The 27,758-nt window shown below is 43.5% G+C and overlaps 1 protein-coding gene across 1 annotated transcript; it reads left to right on the top strand.

The window, feature by feature from the left end:
* The first annotated feature begins 5,295 nt into the window (after positions 1-5,295).
* PMFBP1 (polyamine modulated factor 1 binding protein 1) lies at positions 5,296-27,106 on the top strand. The gene is made up of 17 exons (XM_012730585.1): positions 5,296-5,514; positions 8,766-8,936; positions 10,017-10,127; positions 12,443-12,569; positions 12,664-12,821; positions 14,213-14,456; positions 16,663-16,810; positions 16,935-17,088; positions 17,665-17,832; positions 18,065-18,202; positions 21,007-21,171; positions 21,735-21,902; positions 22,191-22,358; positions 23,319-23,422; positions 23,979-24,053; positions 26,118-26,356; positions 26,873-27,106. The coding sequence occupies exons 1-17, from the start codon at positions 5,317-5,319 to the stop codon at positions 26,887-26,889; spliced, it is 2,553 nt and encodes an 850-aa protein (XP_012586039.1). The 5' UTR covers positions 5,296-5,316; the 3' UTR covers positions 26,890-27,106.
* Positions 27,107-27,758: the final 652 nt, after the last annotated feature.

Raw genomic sequence — 27,758 nt, 5'->3', positions numbered from 1 at the left:
TTCCACAAAAGCAGGAATTTTGTCAGTTTTATACACTTCTTCATCCCCATCTTGACATATAGTGCATACACATAATATTTCCTTAAATTAAATGAATGTATCATATCCACACCATAACCACCATATTAATGTTGATAGCCACACTAGTCATAAGAGCCTAAAACTGAAATACCAACAGTTGTACAGATCAACAAATGAGATATATTCATACTATTTAGCAACAAAAAGGAATAGAATACTGATTCTTACTACAACTTGAATGAACTTCAAAAACTTGCTCAGTGAAAGAAACCATACACAAAAGATCACACACAGTTCCATATATGAAATGTAGAATGGACAAGTCCAGAGAGCAGAAAGCATATTAGTGGTTGACGGGAGTGGGAGGCATGAACAGGAGTGACAAAAGGGCCTGAAGAAATTTTTTTAAGTGGTAGAGTTGTTCTAAGACTGGATTGTAATGGTGGCTGCACAACTTGGAACAGACATGGCCCTAACCTCCAGGAGGCTGTAATTTAATTAGGAGATAATATCACAGAGATAATTACCATGCAAGGGAAAATATGGAATACTGTGTTAAGGGCATGCCTGTAAAGTCTATGGTACTGACATCAGCTTTGCAGGGGAAAATGAGAAAAAGAGAAGGATTTAGAGTTTTAAAGAATAAGTAAGGAAATAATGAGTAGAGAGGAGGGTTACAATATATCCACTGACCACTGTCTTCATCTGCCTTTTTCACATGCCAAAGGATCTTGGGCAAGAAAATATGGAAGTGTCTCCACAAAGACCTCATTTTGTACTACAATAGACAACTTAGGGATGCTCTCTGCCAAAAGAAAACTTGACAGAAAGTAGGTGTGGACCTATCTTGAATGAATGAGGGAATAAATGAATGAAGTTGTGTGATGAAGTTAGCAGCAAGTGACTTGTGGATTAACTAAGATTCATTCCCTTCCCTCCCCCTTCCTGAATCTGCAGTCACATCTTCCTTCAGGAGGTGAACATCAGTACCAGATATACCTGAACTATATTTCTGTCTCCCTTCCATTTCTCAGAATTCTAGTAAGCTGTTTCTCTAAAAGTTTACCACTTTATCTGGGCATTATTAGCAATTGAGTTTAGTCCAAGAACCACAAGCAGACATCCATTACTTCCCAGGTCAATTGTGTTCCCTACTATGTGAAGGCAAGACATAGGCACATGATCATGTGTATCTTTATCCTCCTTTCTAGGTCCTTCTGTGTATGTTTTGTCTCCTGACCTAAATAGTAAGAATGGTAGATCTAAATAGTAGAAAAGAACCATGGGGGTTTCTTCCCTCTTCTTTTCAATGTTTCTTAGAGAGTAGAAATACTGTACAATGTTTCATTGTGAGTAGAGTAAAATGTTTAATAAGTATTCTGTAGATGCAAAGATAAGAGGAGGGAAAGATGGGTGGCAAGCTGGACAAGTGAGCCATGAAAGGACACATGCATGCTTAGTGATGATCTCAAGTCTTCTCTGTGTATCGACTTCTGTTGCAGAACAAGAAGCCAGTGTTAGCATTCAAGGAGTTAGAGATGGACCTTGAGCCCTCTAAACAGTGTCATCTGAGACAACTTCAGCAACTGAAGAAAAAATTGCTGGCCCTTCAGCAAGAACTGGAATTTCGCACAGAGGAGTTGCAGACGTCTTACTGTTCCCTCCTGCAGTATCAGTCCGTCCTAGAGAAGCAGACCTCTGACCTAGTTCTTCTTCACCGTCACTGCAAAATGAAAGAAGATGAGGTATAGCTAGAATAACTGTGGAAATGTCCCATGTACCCATTTACCTACAGAAATCAGGCCATGCCTACTAGGAAGCAAACTTTGGACTTACAGAGGAAAGCTCACAATATCTTGAGCAGTTTTCATAAACATTCCTACTTTTATTCTTGCCCTTTTTTGAAACTGAGCAGAGGGAACTAAACAGAATGACATAATGGGTGTGGGGTGCATGATAACATGTGTGTGTCAGGGGTGAGAGTGTGCACATGTGTGTATGGGAGTCCATCATCTCCATTCTATTATCGTTGCAATTTAAATGCAAAAGACTCTGGGTCTCTGAGGGTTATAAAAGAGATATAAGGTCCATTAAATCAATCATTTTTAGAAACATCAGGTTTTGATAATAGACAAATTCCCGGCACTTACTCTTTTTAAGATAACCAGTCCGAGTCAATCATTGGGAGTACCAAAATGGTCATTTTTTCAGACTGGGATTTTAAAGTGTATAGACTCAGCTTAAGTATATTCTCAGCATTCATTTCTATTCCTGCCTCAGGATAGTATTTATTAAACCAGAAAGCAGTATCCTTGTGAAATCCCAAGTAAATTCCAAAGACCAAACCTATAGAACCAGAACCAGTTGAATGGTAGAAGGACAGCAAGCAGCAAAAACCATGGGTTCTAAGAAATGGGACAGGCAACCTCCCCAGCATAGCCTTCCTTTGTCTAAATTTAAAGATAAAATTCCAAGAACTGGGCCCTCCCTGGTGGCACAGCTGGTAAATGCAGCACTAAGAAGCTAAAGCCACTTCAGCATGAGTTTAATCCCTGCCCCGGAGGTGACCCACATGGCGCGGCAGACCTCTCATGACCCTCCTGCTGCTTCCCTCAGCAGTGTACTTCCTCAGTCGGCCTGTTCTGCTCCCCACTCTGGTGAATCCTCTCACCGCCCCTGCACCTCTGGCCTGTACCCCAGTTCTGTGTGCATAAATAATAAATCTTTAAAAAAAATTCCAAGAACTGTCTGGAACAGTGTCATTGCTTCAGGATTAACTCCAGGAGCTTTATGAGGAACTTTAGGGAACAAAGGGAATATTAAGGTCAGTGGGAATTTGCTGGAAAGGATTGAGAAGAAAAGAAACTGAGAAAAAGTATCCTACAAAATATGATCAGGGACAAAGCCCATGTGCATAAACTGTGGTTTACTATTAAACTATGGTTTAATAGTAGGGGTTGTTTAATAGTAAGGGTTGTGTTAAAATTGTAATTGATGTTCACTCTAACTTAAAAAAGAATGCAGCTTAGATAAAGTTGACCCTGAATTCATTGGGATTCTATTTGGCTGCATGTAAAAGTAATAGCAGCTTAAATAAGTGGTATGTTTCTATGACATACGAAAGAAGTTTGGATGTGGGTGGTCTTCGACTGCTCTGTTAACTGTAGGTGTCATCAGGTACCTGAGGTCCTACCTTCTGGTTACATCATCAACTCAGGGATTCTACTCTCTAGGTCATCTAAACTGGTTGCAGAAATTCCAACAGTCACATCCTGGTTCCAAATAGTCAGAATGGGATGGTGGAGGGAGAGAAAAGTGCATTCCTCCCTTTTAAGTACATTTTCCAAAAGCCCCACATACTTTCATTTACATATCATTGGTCAAAGTTAATCACATGGCAACAGTTCCCAGGGAATGTGTTTTAGTGAGATGCATTGCTGTCCCAAATAAAGTCATGACTAAGGAAGAGAGAGGAGAATGTATAGGGGATTTACCAATAGCAGCCACTGACACAGATCCCAATCCAGAAGAGCATGGGGCGTGGGGGACACTTTAGGTAATTCTACCAAGTTCCCTCAATACTTTGTTACACAGAACCATTAAAATTCTATCAAAGGTTGGATTTTCCTAAAACAAGGAGATCAATACAAGGAGTTCAGGAGGTGATCTCAAGAAGCACAGTAAAAGAAGTGAGTCATAAAAGGGCAGGATTTTCCACAAAGAAAACCACTGTTAAGAAGATGTGGTAAATCCACACAATGGAATACTACTCCGCAATCAAAAAAGATAAGTTCATGCCATTTGCAGCAACATGGATGGATCTAGAAAGGATCATGCTCAGTGAAATAAGTCATAAGGAAAAAGAAAAATATCAAATAATTTCACTTATAGGAGGAATGTAAGAGAACCAAATAAGACATAGGGGGGGGAAAGTGCATTGTTATTACAATACAAAACAAAAACCGCCAATTTTAAACCAGAGATATCCTGCAAGGAAGGGGGAAAGAGAGGGAGGAATGTGGGGGACTATGGTGATGATGGGCAGGTGAAGTGGGGGAGGAGAGAAGTAAACATTATTTTAAAATGAACTATAATGTAAATAGATATGTAAATTACTAAAAAAAAAAAAAAAAAAAGATCACTACTGTGGGCAATTGGGATTTAGTCCCTTTGAGACCTCTGAAAGTGATCCCAGCCAATCCACCCCAGCTTTTGGTTAAGACATGTAACCTGCCCTGTTTTGCTCCTTTGCTTGTGTGGCCTCCTGAAGTCAAAGCAGTCCTAAGAACAAAAGCTGAAGGTGCTTGCTGCTAGTGTGAGTTTAGCTTGCAAAGAAGTGATGATTGCCAAGGAGCTATGGAGGGGTCACTGACACCTGAGTTACAAATGTCTGAATATAAAATGTTCTTTAACTCTTCTCCTTACTTAATAAACACCTCAAACTAGATGAGTCCTTCCTACAAGGAGGCTCACATGACAGGCAGCAAGTATAATTAGCTTTGACCCTCCCTCCCAATAAGATATGTCCTGTATGAATTCTATGCTACAAGATTTGATGGCCCTTCTGCTCTTAATTCCTCATTACTTAGAATTCAAGGCTAGTTTAGTATGTGCCACTATACAGTTATTTGCTAATTTTAAATCACACCACACCCAAATTGTAAGACTTTGAAACTCATTGAGGGAAGAGCCTATGTTTTATATACCCTTCACCACCCAAGACATTGCTCATGAGCAATCAATAAATATCTGTCAGTTGGTTGACTAATTAATTGATAAGGGAGAAAGGGAATCTAAGTAAGGACCATGCAAATCCCAGAAGAATTTCAGGTCATGCTCCCACTGTCTCTTGGGGCCTTTACTGACATGGACCTGTGCGCGTGAGGGGCTCTCCATTTTCTAAATTAGACCTCTAGAGAATACCTAGAAAAGAAAGAACACTGGCATTTCATGCCCTTAAAAAATGGGGTTATATAAATTCATTCCTATTAATCAACTAACAAGTCTTTATTGTGTGCTTACTACATGCCAGGTAGAAGGGAACATAGGTATGATTCCTGCCTTTAAAAAGTACCTTCCACCTAAGTAAAAGTTATTTTTTGGTTTCTAATCATTAGCATTCTAATATATTTTTGCAGCTTTTAGACTGTGCTGAGCCCATTCTGTGCATATAGATTTCAAGGGAAGACATAAGACTGCTCTAGATGGAATTTTATAGCCAATCTCTCATTAGATGTTTCTAGAGGTTGAATGTGTTTCATTCCTACTCCATAGGTGATTCTCTATGAAGAGGAAATGGGGAATCATGAGAACACGGGGGAGAAGCTCCATCTAGCCCAGGAGCAGCTTGCCTTGGCAGGGAACAAGATTGTCTCGCTAGAAAGGAGTTTAAATCTCTACAGGGATAAATACCAGACATCCCTGAGCAACATCGAGCTATTGGAGTGCCAAGTAAAGATGTTGGAAGGGGAACTCAGCGGGATCGTCAGCCAGGTAGGATTTAAACCAGACCGTTAGACCAGGATATCCAGCAAGTTGACATGCTCCCAAAGTCCCCTGGAACCGTCCTGCCTCTTCCGACAGAAATTCAAAACTCCAACCAGATGGCATTCCTGACCTTGAATTTTCTAGCCCTCAACTTTTGAATGTCTAACCGTCAGGTATCCTCAGAGTGTTCCTTAACAATTTTGATGTCCTTAATTAATACAAAGAGCCATCGCTTCAAATAAGACAGAAAGCAAATTACCAACTGGGCTCTCAAATATCTCATGTTCCCATAGTGGCCCACAAAGGCTCTTCTAGGTGACAGGACTCATGCAAACCCTAACTTCAGAGCCAAACAGGAGAAGAAAGTCATAAAGCATGGCAAAGAAGAGCCAGAAATGCCCAGATTTGTGCCTGTTTTCATTACTTTTTATAATTATACAAGTAATACAGTGATATAGGTTCTTCAGGATGAACTGAGGTTAAAAGTGAAAGTCTGCCTTTGGTCTCCGACCTACTTTCCTCCTCTTAGGCACCCACTCAAATCATGTGCTAGAAATTCCCCCAGCCTTTTGCTATATAGTTAGGGTTTTCTTTTTACATAAATGGGCCATTTTATAAATGTGATTCTACAACTTGCTTTTTAAATGTCTGCCTTGACCTTTTCTTTCAGTTACTACCTTGTATTCTGTGGTATGACTGTATCATCTGCTGACCTGTTTGTCTATTTTAAATAAGATGTAAAAAGCCTCCTTATTTCTATGGAGCAATTTCCTGAAATGGGATTTTGAAGTCAAAGGAAAGGCTTCTTTTAAATGTTTAAAGATGCTTCTAAATTGCACACCAAGAAGGTCCTAGCTGTTTACATTTTTACCAGCAAAACTGAGTTTATTCCCCACATACAGTATTTCAGTCTTTTTAAGTTGTACTAAACTGATGAATGAGAAATAAAAAGGCTTTCTCATTACAATTTTATTTCATTTAATATTCTAACATTTTATATAGACAGAATAGAGAGAGAGAATATTAATATTCTAAATTTCCAATACTCGTGGACTGGGCTCTCCAGAAAGCAGACTCTGAGATGGATCACCACGCAGTACATGTTAAGAAGAGATTTTGGTATAAAGACCTGTAAAAGGAAGAGGAAGGAAGCAAATTTGGGCTAAGGGAGAAGTTAAGCGGTGATGCAGTCCAACAAAGGCCTCAGCCAGCCCTATGAGGGGCTCTGGAACTGGACGGACATTCAGAGCAGTCCTAAATTAGGAGGAAGGCAACTGACCTTTATACCTCCACATCGATCAGTTATCAGATGTGAGCTGTCCCTAGGGAGAGGCAGTTTTCGTCAGTCCCAGCAATCCCCAGAAGAGAGTGACAGCTAAGCTGTCTTAGGACAAAACAGTAGCTCTCCCTGAAACTGGAGAGGAAGCCCTTCAGTGCTGATAGGAATCTGAGATCCCACGGTGGGATCCCAGTGACTGCCCCACTAATGAAGTATTGAGTGCTGTTCTTAAGTGTATTGGTCATGTGGACTTCTGTTTTACAAATTACCTGTTTAAATTCATAACCTATTTTTACTGGGTTATTAGTCTTTTTCATAATGACTTATAGGACCTTCTTAATATATTGCAGGTAATAATGCTTCATTACGTATGTTCAAATGTTCTCTTCCAGTTTGTAACTTTTCACTCGACTTTATTAATGGTGTTTTTCTACCATACAGAACTTTTTCATTTTTGTGAAGTTGAAACTCTCGGTCCTTCTTTATAGATTTGAGGTTTTATGTCTTGCTTAGGAAGGACTTCTCTATCCCCAGAGTTACAAAAGCTTGTCTTACATTTATTTTAGAACTCTTAACAATTTTATATTTTATGTTTTTGTTTTTGTTTTTTTTTTTTTGCCTGTCTGGGACACACACACACATACATGGGAGATAAGGCTATAATGTTATGTTTATCAAACTAATCTCAGTTGTCCAGCTTCACTTAATGAACATCCCATCATCTCCCCACTGATTTGAAGCACCAGCTCAGTATATCCTGATACTGATTCATCTGTCCAACTGGCCCTCTTTGGACCCTTTGTGTTTTGGACCTATAGTTATCCTTTGGTCTCTGTACTAAAGTCATTCCAGGCCCTCATTGGGTCAAGTCCTTTGTATAAACTGGCACAATCTTTGCATATAACCTTTGCACAGCCACCCATTTACTTTAAATCATCTCTCTGCTACTTATAATACCTAATGCAACTTAAATGCTTAAATGTAAATAGTTGTGTCATGCTATATTGTTTAGAGAACAATATTGGAAAATAAAATCTGTATGTGGTCAGTACACACACTGCCATCGTAGATCTAACCAAATAGTGGGTATTTTCAACTTGTGATTGATGCAGAACCTGTATGTATCAAGACCCATTTGTACTTGCCAGTACCTGCCACAGAGTCAGACTTTTATAGTGACTTTAATTGAAAATAGGTTTGGAGAGCTTCTTTTAGAGTGGGTCCTCCTTCTCTGTTCTTTACTTTCAAATATTTGTTGATTACTTTTCTATTTTATAGATCTTTTCTTAGTAAAATTTAAATTCACATTGACATTTATGTTTTTAAAAAGGCAACACATCACTTGTAGTCTATGTATTCATTTATGTGGATATAAATATATAGATAAAGTTCTAGAAAGTTATGCATAAATTGTCTTCTCTGGGAAATCATGGAGTATGGGGAATTAGGCAAAAAGAAGGTTAATGTTTTAGTTATAATGTTACAATATTTAGAATCTATACATATATATGTATAGAGAGAGAGTATATGTAGTACCTGTGCATTTTGAAGTTGACTTTAAAAGAAAAGATTGATGCACAACTAACAATATGGAAAATACCCTTAAAAATTCTCAAATGAAAATACAATATTTAGAAAAGTGTGTAGAAGACTTTCATTTGTATAGGAGAAAAAGTAAAATCTTATATACATTTGCATAAACATGTCTGGAAGGTATTTCAAAAAGCCTGATAACAGGAACTGTCAGGTCAAGTTGGAGGAATACTGACTGAATCAGTGGATTCTCTCATGAAAAGATCAAGCTTTTTTCCATGTGTATGCACTTGTTTTTGTTCATTTTTTTTAAGAGAGCCATGGTTCACATATATTAACATAAACTTTTAGAAAATAAGTGTAAAAATTGTCCATACTCATGGCATTCTCAAGTTAAACCTGAAAATTTTGAACAAAGCCAATCGCTTATTTTTATATATTCCAGGAGCCTGAGAACAAAGGGGATCATTCAAAAGTGCGTATATACACTTCTTCCTGCATGATTCAAGAACATCAGGAGACTCTGAAACGACTGTCAGAAGTCTGGCAAAAGGTCTCTGAACAGGATGATCTAATCCAGGAACTTCGAAATAAACTAGCCTGCAGTAACTCTTTGGTAAATGCCTTTTAGAACATTTCTCAGAGAGAACCAAAATAAAGCCACAAGGAAAGAAAGAGGATGGGGGAGTTATCTAAGTCATTCTCTTTCACCAGAAATTCTCAAATGTCATGTGTCACTTACTAAGGGCATACTTTCTAAGTAATGGGTCACTGAGGACTTCTATAGTTGTTCAAGCGTCAGAGTATAATTGGACAAACCTTCTACATGATAAAGCCTTCTACACACCAAGGCTCTATGGTATATCTTCTTAGGACCAACAACATGTATGCAGTCTGTCAATAGAATGGTCCTAAATGCATTAAGTCTGTCTTAAATGTAATTAAACCACATTGTTTATACTGCCCTCACCTTCTGTTCATATGCACATCGCCCAACCCTCACAAAATACAAAATTCTAAGGAGTCTTAAAATCACACAACCTCCATGCCCATCCATAGAAAAACTAAAAAGATTGAGAAAAATGGTTAAAGAGCAATTCTTGTGGTGGAATGATATGCAGCCAAGAAAAATAATTAAGCATATCTGAAAGGCTGCATGGAACGATGTTTGTAATATATTGTTGTTCAAAATAAGTTACAGAATCCTTAAGTATAGTTCAATTTCTTTGTTTTTGGAAACCTTTGATCATAATATAGAAGTATTCACTGGAAATTACCATTAATGCCTCTTCCACTTAATGCAAGTCAAACTGGGGAGAATAAATGAAGATGAAATTTTTACACCTTAATTTCAATAATTGGGTTTTATTGTAATTATTTCCAATAAATAAGAAGAAAAACTTCATTTTTTTTTTTTTAGATTTTTAGAGAAAGTTCACATACATTCACCCTATCTATAAGAAACTACCTTTAGTTCTTGAACTTCGAATAATTGAACTCTGATAAGTTAGGTACAGCATTTCATCACAGTCTCCAAAGAACCATCTTCTGTCTCAAAAATTGGACCATGTAGAAGTTCAAGAGGGAGTCCAAAATGTGGCCACTGGTGAAATCTAAAAAAACCACTGCCAGTGCCTCAGTAGCATAGACACCATGGATTGACTGGTCAGTATAACCAACCTATACTTGATTGCAGGTTCTGGAGCGTGAAGAGGCTTTGATAAAATTACAGGCAGACTTTGCTTCCTATACAGCTACCCATAGACATCCTCCCAGCTCCTCAGAAGATTGTGAAGACATCAAAAAGGTGGGAGAACTTTTGCTCATTTGTGTCTAATGAGGTTGAAGCATGTTGAATGTCATTCTATGTTTCTTATTCTTATTCTTGCTTATTTTTCATTTTCATATTTTATGTTCTGTTTTATATTTTTGTGCCCTTTTGGCCCCACAAGCACACACCAGGTTCCATCAGGGTTGTCTGGTAGCGTTATATTTGGCAACTGAATCTGAGAATTGCACTTCTCTTAAGCCACTTGCAGCAGTACACCCAAATAAGACAGTCTCTTGTTGGCTTACCAGATTGAATAGGACCAACCAGACTTTAGTTTCTGGCTGGAACTAAGAAGTAGCAAATGTAGTGAAGATTATTAATTTAAATTCACCCCCTATATTGAAAACCTGGTGTTTTCAAAAGTCAAATTTATCTCAAAAGTTGATTCTAATAATGAGTAAGCATTTAAGTCATGAAAACAAGTAGCTACTTGAGGGACAAGACACAGTCACATGAGATGATGCTGTGGGCAAGTGAGGGTCTGCCTGCTGGTGTTGAAATAAGGCCAACGGAGTGGCAGGCAGAGAAAACAGCACACAAATTTTGCAAGCCATCTCTTAGTGGAGTGGTGCTCATCTCTTTCTAGAACATTCAAAGGCAGAATGTTTGGAGGTCCTCCTTGGACAACTGCCCATGTGTATTTTAGAGATCACTTCCAAATTATTCATATCTTGACCTACAACATCTTGTCACGCTTTTTTATTTTTTTATTTTTTGGTCTGAAAAATGTCTTTATTTCTCCCATTTTTTTTTTAATGGTGGTAAAAATTTCATAGTATTAACTTTACCACCTTAACCATTTCTAGTGGTTAAGTATGGTTCACTCATGTTAAAGTTATTTACACTGTCATACAACAAATCTCCAACATTTTCATCATGTGAAATTAAAAGTATATATCTAAGTAGTTCTCTCTAAACTAATCCACATTTTAAAGTGATAGAATTCTCAAAAAAAAAAAAAACAGAATACAAGGCCCTCCCTAGTGGTGCAACAGGTTAAAGCACAGCACTATAAAGCTATCCGCAGCCACTGCAGTCTGAGTTTGATCCCCAGCCAGGGAGGTGACCCACATGGTGTGGCAGACCTCTCCTGTCCTGCCCACTGCTCCCCTCAGCAGTATATTTCAGTCAGTCTGCCAGTTCTGCTCCCCACTCTGTCTCTGGTGAATCCTCTCACCCTCTGCACCTCTAGTCTTTACCCCAGTTCTTATATGCACAAATAAATATTTTTTTAAAAAGCCAGAATATATCTGCCTCCACCACTTTCTACATGCTGTCCAAAGCAGTCATGTGACCTCAGTATTCCAGTAGGAATGCACTGTAACATCAGAGTTCACCCCAACAGTCCTCTCTGGCTCTACTAGCAGAGTGTGAAGTCATAACCCAGCACCCAGTGTGTCCACACTCAGCTCATGTGGTGACGTCTGCATTTCTCCAGCTGTGCAGCTTCAGGCTGCATCTCTCCCTCACTGTCAACCCACAAGTCACTAAATATCTTTCCCTTCCATCCTCTGATGCCCAGATAACTAACTACAGCTCCTTCTCTCGATTGCAGCCAATCCCCCCCTCTTCTGGGTAGAAGCTAAAGTTATTCGTGAGACTAAATCCCCACATGATGTGATTCCCCCCCCCCCTTTGCTCCATCTCCTCCTCTTCTACCCATCACTGCTCCACTCTAGCCACATGGTCTTCTCTGTGCTCTCATCCTGGCTAGGCCTCCTGTCTGCCAAGCCCTTCCCTCAGATACCTGCAACATGGCTCGTGCTCTCCCCTGCAGCAAGTCCCTGCTCACAGGCCACCTTCTCAGTGTGCCCAACCCCAACATCCTATTTAAAGTTGCACACTCTACCCTGCCCCATAGACCGCCATTCCCCTTTTGCTGTTCTTCCATATAGCACTTAGCAACTTTTAAAGTTTTCCACAATGAGGACAGTGTCACGTACTCTGTAGGTGTTCCATAAATAACCATCAGTTGTAGCAAGGAGTAGTGACTTTTATGCACATTTTGAGCGAAAAGTCTACCTTTTTAAAATTTTTTTAATCGATATACTAAAAAAGTCACCTTCTAAAGTGTACAGTTAGTATAGTCACAAAATGTGGGCAGTCATCACCAGAACATTTTCATCACTCCAAAAAGAAGCCTCCATGTCTCCAAGAGTCCTTCCTCTCCACCTTCCCTCCCCAGCCCCTGTCAACCACCATCCTAAGCTTCTGTCTCTATGGCTCTGCCTAGTCTGCCTCGGCATCCTAGAAAGCATTCTTCCTCCATGTCCTCATCCTGCCCTGCCCAGATACTGAAGCACTTGCAGGAGCAGAAAGACAGCCAGTGCCTGCACGTGGAGGAGTACCAGAACCTTGTGAAGGACCTGCGCATGGAGCTAGAAGCTGTGTCGGAACAGAAGAAAAACATCATGAAGGGTAAGCCACAGCGGGTGGCAGTGGCGGAGGGAGCCAGAAGGAAGCCCGGGAGCCCTCTTCTAAACAGGAAGCCCTCTGTCCCTTCACTCTGTAGACATGATGAAACTGGAGCTAGACCTGCATGGACTCCGGGAAGAGGCCTCCGCCCACGTGGAGAGGAAGGACAGGGAGCTCACCTTTATGCAGCGGCGGCTGCAGGAGCTACAGATACAGTTCACAGAGACCCAGAAGCTTGGCTTGAAGAAGGACAAGGTAAGGTGAGAAGCTCTGGTGGGAGCCACCAGCAGGGCAGCTGTGAGGCCACACTTTGGCCACAGTTGTTCTGTGGTTGCTGGGGGAGTGAATTTGAGCATCAGAGACTGGAATTTTAGAGCCCAGAGTGATTCTAGGCATTTCCATGGTATTTTTCAGTGCATATAATAGATTAATAAAATGTGCATGTCCACGAACCTTAACAGAGGTGTTGACTATAGGGAGGTCCTTCCCCCAGTCATGCAAGGTAGGGAATTTTGGATACTCTTGCACTTCCCTGATACTTTTGTTTATGCTTGAGAGCAGAGAGAAATGCTATACAATAATGTGTAGCCTTATTATGCACTTCAAATGAATTTCCACGTTTTACAATTCTAAGTAGCCGGTGCATATGCAAATCAGGCAGCTTGGGAATATTAATGGAATTACATCCTAGAAGAGCTGTAATGGCCAACATAAATCAAGCCTAAGAATGGAACCAACAACAAAAAGGTTGTGAAACCAATGCCAGCATTTATAGTCAATGCTAGTCCAACTTCCAGAAGATTCAATCTTAAACTTTCACAAGAGCTAGTAGAAGCCAACCAACTGATTGGCTGGCTGTTGTTACAAACTCCTCTTTTAAGGATGAAGGAGATCCATCAGTCAAAATGGAGGTATTTGAGGAGATGGCAACAAGAAGCAAGTATATTAGCAGCTTCCAGTTATTTCCTATTCATCCAACAAGTAGTTTGAGCACCTACCGTACACCAAGCACTGTCTCGGCCACTATAAATGTAATTAAACTCACCACAGCCTTACTCTCAAAGTTTACTTTTTTAGTGTGGAGAGACAGACAACAAACAAATAACAGGGTTAACATATAATATGTCAGGACTAATAATTCCTAAAAAATTCAGGCTTCAAACTGCTTTATATAGGGTGGAGGGAAGGCCTCTCTGGAGGCTGATACTTGGGCAGAGATTTGAATGAGGTGAGGGAGTCATTCAGCCAAATTCCTAAGGAAGAATATTTCATCCAGAGAGAAGAGTAGTTGCAAAGGTGCTCCATCTGTCTCCTTGGAGCCTTCCTGGGGGACCAGATGAAGCTGGTCAGGAGGGGAATCAGCCAAGGACCAGGCATGAATTTCAGGAAGAAGGTCGCTGTAAGGCCTGTGACTTTTTTCAAGTGAGATAGCGTATGTATGTGGGGTCGGGGGGTTGAGAAGAGGCATCACGAGAGGACTTACATTTTTAGAGGCCCTCTGTGGTTGCTGTTAAGAACAGTTGAGGGGAGACAGGGAGTGAAGGTGGCCAGGAGGAGGTGATGGCTGGAAGAAGGCTCAGCACAGTCTTTGATGACTTTGTCCTGCCTCTGCTCGGTCTTTATCAGCATTAACCTGCTTTTCTTAGCTCCTCCAAGAGAAAGATGAGTTGCTGCACCAGCTAGAGAAGGAACTGACGCAGGTTCAGAACAATCTCATGAAAAAGGAGATGGAGTTGGAGAAGAAGCAACAAATGGCAGCAGAACTCGAAAATGCCATCCAGGAAGTAAAGCAAGATAAATGCAAAATGGCAGAGTGTGTATCCCTGAGAGCTGAGAACCAGAAGCTAAAAGACTATCTAGAAGAAGCCCAACAGCAACAGAGACTGGCTGGTAAGACCCCAGCAAGTCCCAGGGCCCAGAACAACCTCCTAAATGCCCCTTCCCTCCTTCCTGGAAACCTACTCAAGATCTCACCCTACCAGCTTGCAGCAGGTACACCTGCCCTCCCCAGCTCCTTCACTGACCCCCAATTTCTCCTGCCCTCTGAAGCCCCTACCACACAGTGGGTGCTCAGCCGGGGAAAGCAGACTGCTGACCTCCATGCCCACCATCTTCTCAGCAGCCTGAGGTGAAGGCCCTGTCCCTTCCTGCCCACAGGGAGGACAAGGCTTTGTTCTTCACTTCTTTGCCACACGCTCTTCTTCGTCTTCTCAAGGACTCTTATGGCACAGCTCACCTTTTTCTTCCTGGCTTTTAATCCTCTCCCTCCTCTTGCCTCCAACATTTTTTCTCCCTCACAGCTTGCACTGTGGCTTGTGTCCATGCCCTCTGCGGAAACTGCTTTCTCAGAGGTCACCAATAACGCCTTGCCTTGGATATGGGGTTTCTTTGGGGGTAATGAAAATGTTCCGGAATTAGATATTAGTGATGGCTGCACAATTTTGTGAGTATGCCAGAAACCACTGAACTGTATACTTTAAAAGGGTAAATTTTATGTTGTGTGAGTGATAGATCAATTTGGAGTGAAAAAAAAAGAAAGATCCAAAGCACAACTTCCTTCTTCACCCTGCTTTAACTCTGTGTGTGTGTGTTTGTGTGTGTGTGTGTGTGTGTATGCATGCACGCTTTGGCCCCCACAACTCTACAGTTGTCACTCACCTTTGGAGACACAGCAGGTCCTTGTTCTTCCACAGACCTAGGTCACTGTTTCCTCTTTTGCCTCCTGCTGTGATCAGAGTTGTCACCCCGTCCTCTTCTCCTCCTGCTTCCCCTTCCTCTAGAGCACTCTTTGGTAAGCACTGCGCCTGCCAGAGGCTGCGATTCTCTGCAGATGACTGCTAACCTGGAGCCCCAGCCTGACTTCACACCGTGGTCATGCTTGTTTGTGGAGACTAACCAACTGGACCACCCACCTTCCCCTCCAACTCCACATTCCCAAAACTCAACCTGTTCTCTTCCCTGCTTAAAAAAAAAATCCTCCCTTCTTCCAGGGTGCATATTTACTTCCCTAGTGATAGCACTCCAGCTAGAGCAGCCACTTGTCTTTCTCTTAAAGGAGCTGGGAAACCGGAGGAAGGGGGTAGAGAAGTGATGTTTAAAGTAAATATGATGGTTGAAAAGTAGAGCATGTAGGGGTGTATTTGGCATAGAGGAACTCCAACAGCCAGCTGACTGGGATATATTCCTCTGTATACCCAGTGGAGGCAAGGACTTGGGATAAAACAATATTGTAGGAAGTCATTCTCCATTCTCTTCCTTTCCAGTTTTCCTAAAGCACTTTCTGTCAAGTCCCTACTCACAGTTTTACAAAGTCTTCCCAAGCCCTCTGTCATCTACACTCTTACTCAGCTCTGCTTCCCACCATTCCACCCCACTGTCCAAGCCCAGCCCAGCTCAGCCTCTGCTCCTCTGTAAACCCTGTTCTTCCCCATAATGCTGATGCAGGTTTACCATAACAGCCTTCTCTGTGTCAGGAGGACAGCTCCTCTCTCCCTCATTACACTCTGAACTCCATGAGCATCAATATCTGCCCCAGTAACATGGCATATAGAGACACTCAGCAATTTCTACCCATTTGTTTAAGGTTAGTCAAGAAAGAGTCCACAGGACCCTCCCTGATGTTGCCACCGGTTAAAGCGCAGTGCCATGAAGCTCCCTGCAGCTATAGCCACTTCAGTCAAGTTCGATCCCTATCAGGGAGATGACCCACATGGTGTGGCAGACCTCTCCTGACTCACCCACTGCATCCACTCCCCTCAGCAGTGTACTTCATCAGTCAGCCTATTCTGCTGCACACTCTACCTCTGGTGAATCCTCTCACCACTCCTGCACCTCTCGCCTGAACCCCAGTTCTATAAGCATAAATAAATACATCTTTTTTAAAAAAGTGCACACTGGGGAGTAGTTGAAGATAGATCATTCAGCAGTGCTTCTAAGGAGATATAGTAAAGTGGAGAGGGATGACGACATATTGAAAATTGACACAGGTCACAAAATGAGGCACAAGCTTCCTAACCAGCCTTCATTAGGAAAGCTTAGTGACACGGACTTCCTTCTCACATGGGATTGTCCCCGGCTCATCTCCTATCCTCTGCAGCACAGCAAGCAGCCCAATATAAAGAAGAGGCCAAAATAGCACAGGGTAACCTGGAAGATGCCCAGAGGAAACTGCAAAACTGCCTCTTCATGGAGAAGCAGAAGGCAGACACCATCCAGGAACTGCAGAGAGAACTCACAGCCAACAGGTACACAGGTTCAGAGACCAGCCCTGACCCTGTGAGTCTGTTAGAACTGCTCTGGGCAGCTGCCCAGGAACAGTCTAGCAAGCCCATGTGGCCAGCTCACAGTCTGTCCTCCATCTTGTTCTAGGAAACGAGTAGAGGAGCTGTTGTCAGAACACAGTGAGATGCTGAGGAAGCTTGAAAATTCGGAAAAGGAAAGGAAACAGCTTCAAAAGGCATTGACGGAGCAGGAAGCAAAAGTGAATGAACTGCTAGATCATATAAAACACCTGAAACACCAGGTATGAAGGGCCAGTATGCCACTGGCTCAAGCTTTTGCTCTGTGTAACATGAAATATGTTGGTCTTCGCATGGCAAGATGGCACCACTCACCCACTGCAAGCTAATTGTCCAGAGTTTACGTGAACGTGCTAACCCAGCCACTCAGCTTCCTATCACCAAGCATAAGCATTTTCAAGGACTAAGCTTGAATCCTCCCAGGATTCCAAATTAACTTTGTCAATTTAAAGGCTTTGATCTCTGAATTATTCTTTTTTGTGCTGTCCTGAGACTTTTTTAAAAATCTTTATTCAAGGAAGCCTTTATGTGGAAAGATTTGGTGAGCATGTGGAAAGAGGAAGTTGATGCCTAGAAACTGGATTTATAAATAAAATTAAGTTGATGTATTTAATCAAACAATGAGAAAATGTTGCTGAGTATCAGAGGAAACTTTTTTGTTATGCATGCTAAGTAACCCAGGACTTGTTTGCTTGTCTATTTATTTCTACATTCCCTATGTACAGTTATCTAGAGATTTTTTTTCCCAAAAAAATATATACAGACTAAGACTGTCTTCAGTGTCATCTTTGTTTTCTCAGAACAGGGAGCAAGCCTCCAACATAAGCAAATTAAAAGAAGAACTTCAGGAGATAACAAAGTCACTGGAGGAGAAGCAGGAGCAGCTGAAAAAATACAAAGAAAAGGAGAAGTTACTGGAACAAGAGTTTGAGAGACTCCAAGAGGAAGAGAGAAAGAAAGAAAAGATGGTGAGAAAAGAAACTGGCAAGCTGAATCCAGGGTCAGACATGAATCCAGATGGGTGTGGGGGATACAGAGACTATGGGTGCTTGGCAGGAACAGGAGGGAAAGGGGGAAAGATGAGGGACTAGGAGAAGGTCTGAGGGTAGAGTAGAACTGTGAGTTAGGGAAGGAGGGTGCGCTTCTGCGGGAGTCTCAAAGTAACACCTTTCTGGGCTTTGTTCTTTAATGGGAGAGCAGTTAAAGGAGAATTTGAGAAAGTGTGAGGAGGAAAATGAGAGTCTCCAAGGACAATTAAGGCAAAGTTGTGCACAACTGGAATCCTCTCTCTGTAAACTCAACACCTCCCAGCAAGCCATCCAAGAGCTGAATAATGAGGTGAGTAAACCAAAAAAGACCCAAAGTGGTGGGAAACTGGAACCCTGCAATAACCCTTGACCTGACATCAGCACCCATCTCTCCTCCACCATAAAACTGTTCCTTCCACACATGGAAGGTCTTGTTTCATATCTGGTGGAATTCCCAGACGGTCTAGGACTTGGCATCAAGTCTTCCAATGTAGGTTTTTAGATCAAAGTTTGAGCGAATCCATGGGCGGGTAGGGGAGGGGGGTCAGTTTGCAATGGAACATTTCTGAAAATGGAAATTGTCCTCAGCACCACACAAATAAAGATGACAGAAAAGTAGCAAATGGCATCTAACACATGTGCAACTCTGTTTGAATTCAGCTGTCCTTTGCATGTCTTCCATCTCTCTACTCCCAAGTAGATATATATAGATAGCTCGTGATCCTCCGTTTACAGAAGGAACAAGTAAGTGACGGGATGGTCTAACATACGGACTGAGTACATTTCTAGGTGGATGGTTACGTCATTTAGCAACATCAATTTTCTAAACCTCTGTAAATTTATCCCTCTGTCATTGTTCTTGCTTTTTTTGCTCTGGACAGTGCCTACAGGTGGCATTCACCAGTAGCGCCCTTTCTTGGCTTGTACACTAGTGGAGTCCATGCTCAGGGCTGATGCTCCCTGTAGGCTTCCTGTTGTTGTCCTTTATCAGGTGTCTTCGATTCAATTCCCCAGGTACTAAAAGCGCTATCAATATGGATGTTGGATTTTATCAAATCTTTCTTTTCTAGGAAACATTGAAATGATTGTCATCTGTCCCATGGTGAAGAAGAATGATTGGTCCTAGTTTTGGTATACCCTTGCTCCCCTACCATGAGTCCTGACTGTGTATCATAGATCACTCTTAATACCACACTTAGCACATTCTAAGAAGTAGAATAAGGCCAGTATGACTGGACTGAGGCAATCGAAGGGGATACTGGTGAAGGGTGAGGTCAGTAAGTTAGCAGAGGCAGATAGTGTGGCCTCTGCTATGAAATGTTGGGTTTTATTCTAAAAGCAGTGAAAGGGTAGTGGTGTGATTTCCTCAAAGGAGTAAGAGAGATGACTCATCTATGTTTTCAAAATACAACTCTGACTAAGAAAAAGACATAAGGAAACCAGTTAGAAAGCTCCTGCCATCCAAGCCAAAGTGATGTCAGTTAACAAATTCAGAATGTGTTTTTGGCAGTAGAACCGACTAGACTAACTGATGAAATAATGTGAGAGGAAGCAAGCAATCAAGGATGACTAAGTGGAACTCACTTACAAAGTCACCGCTTTTGACCATGGAGGTCTTTTAAGAGACCTTTGGTTAGAATTCTTTGATTCTGTGATTTACATATGTCAGTCTACAGGTATTTAGTATCTTTCTCCAAGCTAAACCACTCATGTTAAAGAAATTTAAGGCAAAGCTATCATTTAGCTTCTGCCATCATTGTGATTTTTTTCCCACTACCCTTCTTTTTACTGTCACAGGCCTGTGGTGACATTTCTCAAGTCAGTCACCAATTATCAAGAACTTATGGTGAATTATAGTTTCTCCAGTGACTCCCATGGTTCACTAGAAAGACCCCACATCATTCCATATTTTTCAAAAGTCCCCATAAAAGTGCACTTCTATTTCCAGAAGACAAAATTGTTCCATCTTGAGGAATAGTTTCGCCCTGTGCATGTAAACGCACGTTCTGAAGTCCAGTCTAACACTTCTCATCTCACAAATTCCTAGGGCCAAAGATAATCAAAATTTCCATCTGAAAAAGTAATAAATTTCAAACACTGAGCAGTTACTGAAGAAAGCCTAAAAGAATGTTTCTGTGTGTACAGCCACATGGAAAATGCAGGTATACTAGAATACCAAAGAACAGAAGTCAGACATATGAATTCCTAAGGTCTCCCTCCTGCTTCCAGAGTCAGAAGAAGAGCTCTGTCCTTAGGTAAAGTATATGATAAGGCAGCTAATTATTCCATGTGTTCATGATCACATGAAAATCATTCACTGCTGTATGATTTTCTTCTTACATCATCTTGCTTTATCATCACAAAAACTCTATGAAACAGCTGAAATCACCTCAATTTACAAAGCGAAAACTGAGACTCAGCAAAATTAAGAAAATGACAAATTAAGAAAAGGAACCAGGACCTCAATCCAGACCTTCTAACTCTCACTCTCAGTTCCGCTTAGCTATACTGTGAATACTCATTACTAAGTTTAATACACAGACATCAGTGTTTAATCACACTTCTGCCTCAGCTGTGTGTTAAATTCATCCCTGATTACAAACATTGCCCAATGCAATATCTCATTCAGCCAAAAGGATAAATAAATAATCACACAGTATTAACAAAGCACCTAGTAGGTCCCATGCCCTGCATGATAGTTGATGTGGGTACAGTGTGCAAAAGCAGAGTCCTGTTTTTATGGTGCATCAAGTCTAGTGAATTCTCAAACTAAGGAACCAACAGTGAGGCATAAGTTACAACTGAAGTTTATCTTGTCTCCTGTCCTGGATTTGGATTCCAGATCTTATCAAGGGCTGCAGGGTCTGCGAAAGGAATATTTCATGGGCCTGGCACATTGTGGTATTTGGGGAATATGCTACCTAGAAGAGGGAGATTGGCGAGAGGGCTGCAGAAGAGCCTGGAGGCAGCTCTTCCTTATATAACAGTGAGGTGAAGGCATGGCCATTACCACAGTCTGCTCTGCAGGTTGATTCAGAGGGAGTTGCTTTGCTATAGGCACAAAGAATGAATCTGTGGCCATGAACTTGACTGTGATGTTCCCCTTCCTTAAAGATCACCTTTCAGAAGGAGTCCTTAGACCATCTGCAGATCCAGCTGGACAAGGCCGTGCAGAGAGAGAAGCAAAATCTCCTGAACACAGTCAGTAAGGATATCTATGATGAGTTATCCCGGAAATCAGCCATCTATCAAGATGACCTGGCACAAGCACTTGATAAGGTGGGCCACCCCCTCTCCTCTCCTGGACTGTTTTAGGGCAAAGAAATACCAGAGTAGTGTGAGACACACAAAAGTTGACTTCCTGCATGACTGGCTCTCACCAGGGCCATCAGCAAGTCCTTGCATGGACTGGGATGTCTCTCCAGAAGTTTGTTTCCTCTTAGTGAGGCTTGGGTGGTGGGGACGTGGGGGAGGGCAAACATGGGAGCAAATCTAACAAATCTTCCTGCCCATCAGTGGCCCATGGTCAAGGTCTTCCTGAAAACTGTATTGTCAAGGAAATTTTTCGTGCACCATCCCTGTGCTGATCACACTTGACTGGTGTGTTCAAACCACTAGGAAGAAGAAACATGGGAAGGAGACTGGGGTGGGAGGCAGGGTGTGTGCAGAAAACCAGGCAGTGTCAATCCTACCCTTCTCTGGGGAGGTACAGGTGTCTCTCTGTACCACCCAGAGCCAAGGATGGGGAGGGCCCGGAGCCCTTTCCTATTCTGGACTCAACAGAGAAGAGAGACCCACAGCACTTTAATAACCACTCTCACCCCATTTGTCTTTACTGAAAGCTGGATCAAGCAAACTCAGAAACAAAAACCCTGCACCGAAGCTTGTTACAGGCACAAGGAAGAAGAAGCATTCTGGAAGATGAAATCATGGCTTATGAGGACAGAATGAAAAAGCTGAACACGGAATTAAAAAAACTGCAGGGCTTCCACGAAGAGAGTGAGATGGAGGTAAGGAGCAGCCTGGGGCTCAGGTTGCCTTCCTGTTTGGGGTTCCCAAACCCACTTCAGGCACTGAGAACTGAACCATTCATTGCCTTTGACTAATCTGCCCCCTCCTCTTCATCCCCTGGCTCCGAGAACTTCCGCAGAGGCCGCAATGATCAGTTCATGGGCGCCCTCTGCTGGCCACTGAAAATAAAAATCCCTGCTATGGCACACCCCAAGCCCTGTCTCAGGTGCCCTGGAGTTGGTTGGGCAAGCTGGGGTCCTCCCTCCTCACTTTGTGCTCCCGAGCAGGTGCATGCCTTTGACAAGAGGCTAGAGGAGATGAGCAACCAAGTGTTGCAGTGGCAGAAGCAGCACCAGAATGACCTCAAGATGCTGGCCGCTAAAGAGGAGCAGCTCAAGGCATTCCAGGAAGAAATGGCCACCCTGAAAGAGAACCTCCTGGCAGATGACAAGGAGGTGGGCACTCCTCCTCTTCTGGCCACATTCTCCCAGCCCTCCCAGCACATCCCATGCCACCTGGATGCCAGACAGCATTTGGTGGTGCTGGGGGTATTTGAGAGCAAGGAAAGGACACCGCTCCCCTCTATTCAGTCCAAAGCAGGACCTGAGTGCTATAGGCTCAAAAAAGCTGTATCGACCCACTCACCTTGCTGTCACCTTGCTGATAGAGATATTGAGCAGAACAGAGGCCCCTGTCCAGAGAAGAGAGTGCCAGCTCCCTGTCAGGTACACCTGCTGCCCCTGCCTTAGAGGAGCTACAGGGCAGTCCTCAGGGTCCTCCGGGATGATTTCAGTAGCCCCACATGCTACGGCAGAAGTAGCTGCTCAGAGATCTTCAGACAGATCCTCAAGCCCTGATCCCTGAGCAGTAAAGTCATGCCAGGAGGCCTTGGGGTGACCACGGGTCCTTTGCTAAATTAGGGAAAAAGGCATTCCTTCCTCAAGACAATTTTTTCTTCCAGCTATTTAAATGTTGGCTTAACATACAGGTTTCCCCTGCCACGTAAAAGTGGGATGTTCCTGTTTGGCAAGTTACTTTGGGGATCTGGGAATGCTCAAAATTTTCTTCATATAAAACAATGGAAGTGGCATTTCAAGACCCAACAGATAACCTGTAGATATCAAGTAGAAATATCCTACTTCCAAATAGCAGGGAAAGGGCATTGACTTTTTTAGGACAAACTGCTTTAATCTTTGGCTGCTTTGTGTCTAAACACTGCCTGCTCCGAGATGTCACTTCCATAGGGTGCAGCCTACACTGCTGTAGATGGAGCTGTGCAAGCCCAGCTCTGGCCGTACAGGGTGGGTGGCAGCCCCTTTCCATCTCCCAGGAAGCGAGAGGAGGTCTTATGTGGGAGCAGGAAAGGGTAGGCCTGTGCCCCAGCCCTTACTGTTTCATTTTCTCCCATAACAAAGTCCTGTTGCCTGCCCCAGCGGCCTGTGCCCAAAGAAACCTGTAGGCTGCACCGGGAGAATGATCAGATTATGTGCAACATGGAGCAGTGGGCAAAAGAGCAAAAGTGAGTAAGGAAGAAAAAAGAAGGCAGTGTCCCAAGCTGGATGGAACTAAAGAGCTGCACACATGCCAGAGAACAGCTCCCCTCTCCCTCTCCCGCTCCCCCTCTCCCTCTCTCCCTCTGTGTCACAGGCGCGCACACACACACACACACGCACACATGCTTACACACACACACACACACACACTGCGCTCCCGGGAAAGCGGTCCAGTCTCCCCCCCAACACCCACAATTTGGGGATGAAATGGAAGAATCTGGATTCTTCAGACCTGATCAAAAGCCTGGCATGGAGATGCAGCAGTTCTAAGATAGAAGGGGTGCTTCAATTTCCCTTCCCAGTGGGGCCGGGCTTCACTGTCTGGATCCCCTGAACTCACCTGGGAGCATGGTGACTGTGCAGGAATTGAACATAGAGGTACCGCTTCATTGCCAGGTACTCCAGGGACTGGGTGACGCTCCTAGGGCCCAGCAGAAGCCTTGCCCAAATCCTGTTCAGCCAGTGCATGCCCTCATATGCCGAGGTCTGAGGGACTCATTTCTCTTGTGCATTCTATCACAGGATCGCCAACGAGAAACTAGGAAACAAGCTCCGTGAACAAGTGAAATATATCGCCAAGCTGACTGGGGAAAAGGAGTAAGTCCTCTCACACCACCCTGGCTGCTGTTGGGACCTCAGGGCCCCATGGCTTTGTCACTGCATAGGGGGCTCCAGGAAAAGCCTGGTGCTTGGGAAAGACCCCCCAGTCCTGGATCTGCCGCTGAGTGGCGGTGGCGTATCACTTTGCCTCTTTGGGCTTAGTTCCCTCCCCTTGGTTCTGTGGGGTGAATAATCTCTTTGTGGCTTTCCACTGTCGCTTTCTGACTCTCTGGAGAAAGCTACAGAGAAGGAGACAGGCAGTGCAAGGCACACTGTAGTGGTCAGGCGAAGAACTAAGCTGCTGCAACAAGGACATCTCTAGTGAGGGAAAGAAATGGAGCTCAGAAGGAACGTCCTGCAAGGTGGACTGTCCAGGCAGGCAGTTCCTCTGCCCCGCACGGTCATCTGGGGGCCTAGATTCCCTCTACATGTTGCTCAATCACCACCACCCTGCGACCTTGGTCACCCTTATGTCAAAGCTGCCACACACACAGTGCAGTGTGGGAGGGGTGTTGGAGGGTTGGGAGCAGATGTGAAGGTGTGAGGGATGTCTAAAACTGAGATTTGGGTGTAGTGGCAGGCTCTGGGGCAGTGCTTTCCCGCTGTCAGGAAACTTGAAAAATGACCATGCTTCCTTGGCTACTTGGAAGAGTGTCTGGAGGGGAGCGGCCTGTGACAAAAGTGACCAGACAGTGGTTGCCCCGAAGCCTGCCCAAGGGCTGAGCTCTGTCCTCAGCTTTGCTCTCTGGGAGTAAGGGAGGGCTGCATAGAAGGAGAGAACACGATTGTTGCAGTTAGGTGGTCACGGAGCTGAGGGGCCAGGACGGGAGATTGGAGGCATCGGGATACTGACATGAGGGAGCCAGACCATAGGGACCCAGGGCCCAGAGTACGTGGAGTGTGGTGATGACTAAAGGGAGCAAGGAAAGGGTGCCTGGGGTGCCTTCCACACCATGGGTTTTCAGGGAGCAAGGGGATAGGAGATAAGCACAGAGAACAAGCTGAGGATGAACTTTTAACTGGCTTTCCCCTAGATGAGACAGTTGTCACAAGGACAAAAACATTTTATGCAAAGGTTTTACTAAAAAAAAAAGAAAGAAAGAAAGAAAGAGAAAAGACCAGAATCTAAGGGTACCACAGAACTCCAGGTTTTTTCTTGCATTGTGCCAAGTTCTAGGAGGTTCTGTTCACCAAGAAGTCATTCTTGAGTTTGGTCCTATTTGGAAGAAAATCATCTCTTAACAAGAACTCAACTAATATTTATGACTGGCACATCCAAGGCACCATTCTAAATGTTTTAATAATAAAATAAGTGCCTTCATTTATTTTAGTTGGCATAAGATCTCACGAGTTCATTGCAGTTACTACTCTGTTTTAAGGCTGAGGAGAGAAAGGAATTGAGGCAAGGTAACTTGTCTCATGGTAGCAAGTGGCAGAGCCAGAATTCCAGCTGGGAAAGTGGGGTTCCAGAGCCCACTGTTCCCCACTGCCCACAAAATTGGTTTGGAGAAATAAGACTTCCCAGGAGTATGCTAAATTCTCTCACCCTCACCTGCACGGCAGCCCTCATCCTGAGATAGGGAGAAGTAACCAGCCCTTGCTGGCTACTCGTCAGAGCCAGGTTCTCTGTGCTCTCAAAAGGAGGTGGAAGAACTTGGGCCTCAGGACTGGGTGAATGTCCTCCTGAGGCCTGGCCGTGTTTACCCCAGGACACGTGGCTCAGTCTTTCCCACCAGCCTCCTGGGGCTCTTCACATCAAGTCTCCATCATTTGTGTAACTGCATCTTTTGACAAATCCCAGAAGGCAGATCAGACTCAGTTGTTCCCTTTTAGCAGGCCCAGCGCTGACATAGTGGGTGCTGGGGCCCCTTCTTGCCCCCAGGCCTACACTGCTTCCAGGGATCACACAGGCCTCCATTTCCACGTGAAAGCATCAACCCAGGGGCAGCAGACAGCCTCGGCCTCCCGTGGTGCTTTCATCCGTCCTTTTCAGCGGGGAACCAGGGAACCGAGGAGCAGAAGCCAACCCAGCACCACCTGTCCTTCCCTGTCCTTCCCCAGCCACCTCCACAATGTCATGATCCACCTGCAGCAAGAAAACAAGAAGCTTAAGGACGAGATAGAAGAGAAGAAGCTGAAAACTGGGAAGCAGAGGCTGTGCACCAAAGTCCTGCACCCATGCAAAATGGAGTCCCCACCAAGGGGGAAAGGATGTGGTGCCTTGAACTGGAGGGGGGCAACCCAGGATGTGAGCCATACCCTGGAGGTCCGCAAGATCATCGGGATACCCCGCTGTCCAGGTATGTCCACCCTTTGCTTTTTGCAGTTTGCTCAGATGGCATCTTGCTTAGTCCCAGGGGTCAAAAAATAGTGCGATTTTATTTCTCCAGAGTTCACTGGATTGAAAATTGAAGAAAACAGCTCTTTTGCTTAGCTAATCTGGACCAGAAATAACTATTTCCTCAGCTGTAGTGAGAAGGAAATGAAGGCTTGTTCTGATCTAAATTCTTTGACAGCATCCAAGTGCCTCCAATCTCAGCTTATCTCTTCCCTTGACCCAGTCTCCTTTTTGTGAAGCGTGGAGACGAATGGGGAGTGTGAAGAAATGGGCTTCTTCCGCAATTCATGTGTTCCGGAGCTGCATAAGAGCACAGGCTGGGCCCATGCCTACCGTTTTTGGCCACCTATAGACCCCACATTACCCCAGAGGGAAGCAGTCACCCCACTAGACTGCCTGACCTCGAGGCTAGTCCCTAGGAATCACCTCATGAATTTCTTCTCCAATCAAGACTGTCCTTTCTTCCCTGTCCCCTCAGGTTCTTCATATTGCTAGAATCGGCCCCTTGCCCTGAGCACATTTTCTACATGAGATTTTCAGAAGACAATTGAGTTCCCATCCCTCGCTCCTTACCTGGACCAACTCCGGTGGAAATATAGCAAGGCCCCTGCCTGTTTTCAAGCTACTAACACTTTATTGAGTTTTGCCCAATTCCTGCAGTGGAATGAGCCATGGCTCACTCCAGGCCCAAACTCTAAAATAAAGACATGAGCACAGCAGCCTCAGGGTGCTCTTGGTGTCTTGCGCATATCTCTGCCCCTGGCAACATGTTCATCCCCATTTTCTTTGGAATCTAAAAGATATAGATCTCTTTCACGGATATAGGGAGTTATGATTCCCAAAGCAAGCTTCTGGATTATATGGATTAGTTGTTAAACCAACAAGAGATAATTAGCTCCTTTTTTATTCTCTCCATCTCTGTCTGGAATTTAAGAAGAAAAAAAAAATCTGAAAACCTCAAGAAAGGAAAGTAATCCTCAGACCCAAAAGAAAGGAAGAGAAATGAGTGATGTGTATTCCAAATGGAGCAGGGAGAGATAGCCATCTGCCTTCTCTCTGGCCGCCATATTCCATTTCTCCTCTGAACAATTTTATTTTTCTCCCCAGCCAGCTCAATACAAGTAAAATTCCATTATAACAAACTCCAAGGACAGCTAAACTATTTTATTGTGGTAGGATTTTGTTTAACTGAGTACATGTCTGGAATTTATATTTCTAGTCTGTAGGAAATTGAGAGAAATAGCCACTAAGATACAATAAGAGAAAGAAATGAAAGAGCTGGCTTTCTGGGAGCAGAGAGGGAGCAAGGAAAAGCAGAGGAAGAAAACCTCCTTCTGGTAATGGCCCTTAAATATTCTTACCAC

This window comes from Condylura cristata, unplaced genomic scaffold (genome assembly GCF_000260355.1).
Source record: "Condylura cristata isolate star-nosed mole 26May11 unplaced genomic scaffold, ConCri1.0 scaffold00028, whole genome shotgun sequence".
Classification (NCBI taxonomy): Eukaryota; Metazoa; Chordata; class Mammalia; order Eulipotyphla; family Talpidae; genus Condylura; species Condylura cristata.
The sequence above is the reverse complement of the archived record's forward strand: the minus strand, read 5'-3'. Positions and strand labels throughout refer to the sequence as shown.

What these genes read in the sequence shown, in the direction of transcription:
- PMFBP1 (XM_012730585.1), top strand. Translation starts at nt 5,317, where the DNA reads ATGGGGAATCATGAGAACACGGGGGAGAAGCTCCATCTAGCCCAGGAG. An exon ending in AGAGAACTCACAGCCAACAG is followed by an intron (nt 16,811 to 16,934) that starts GTACACAGGTTC and finishes ATCTTGTTCTAG; the next exon opens with GAAACGAGTAGAGGAGCTGT. An exon ending in TGGCACAAGCACTTGATAAG is followed by an intron (nt 21,172 to 21,734) that starts GTGGGCCACCCC and finishes CTTTACTGAAAG; the next exon opens with CTGGATCAAGCAAACTCAGA.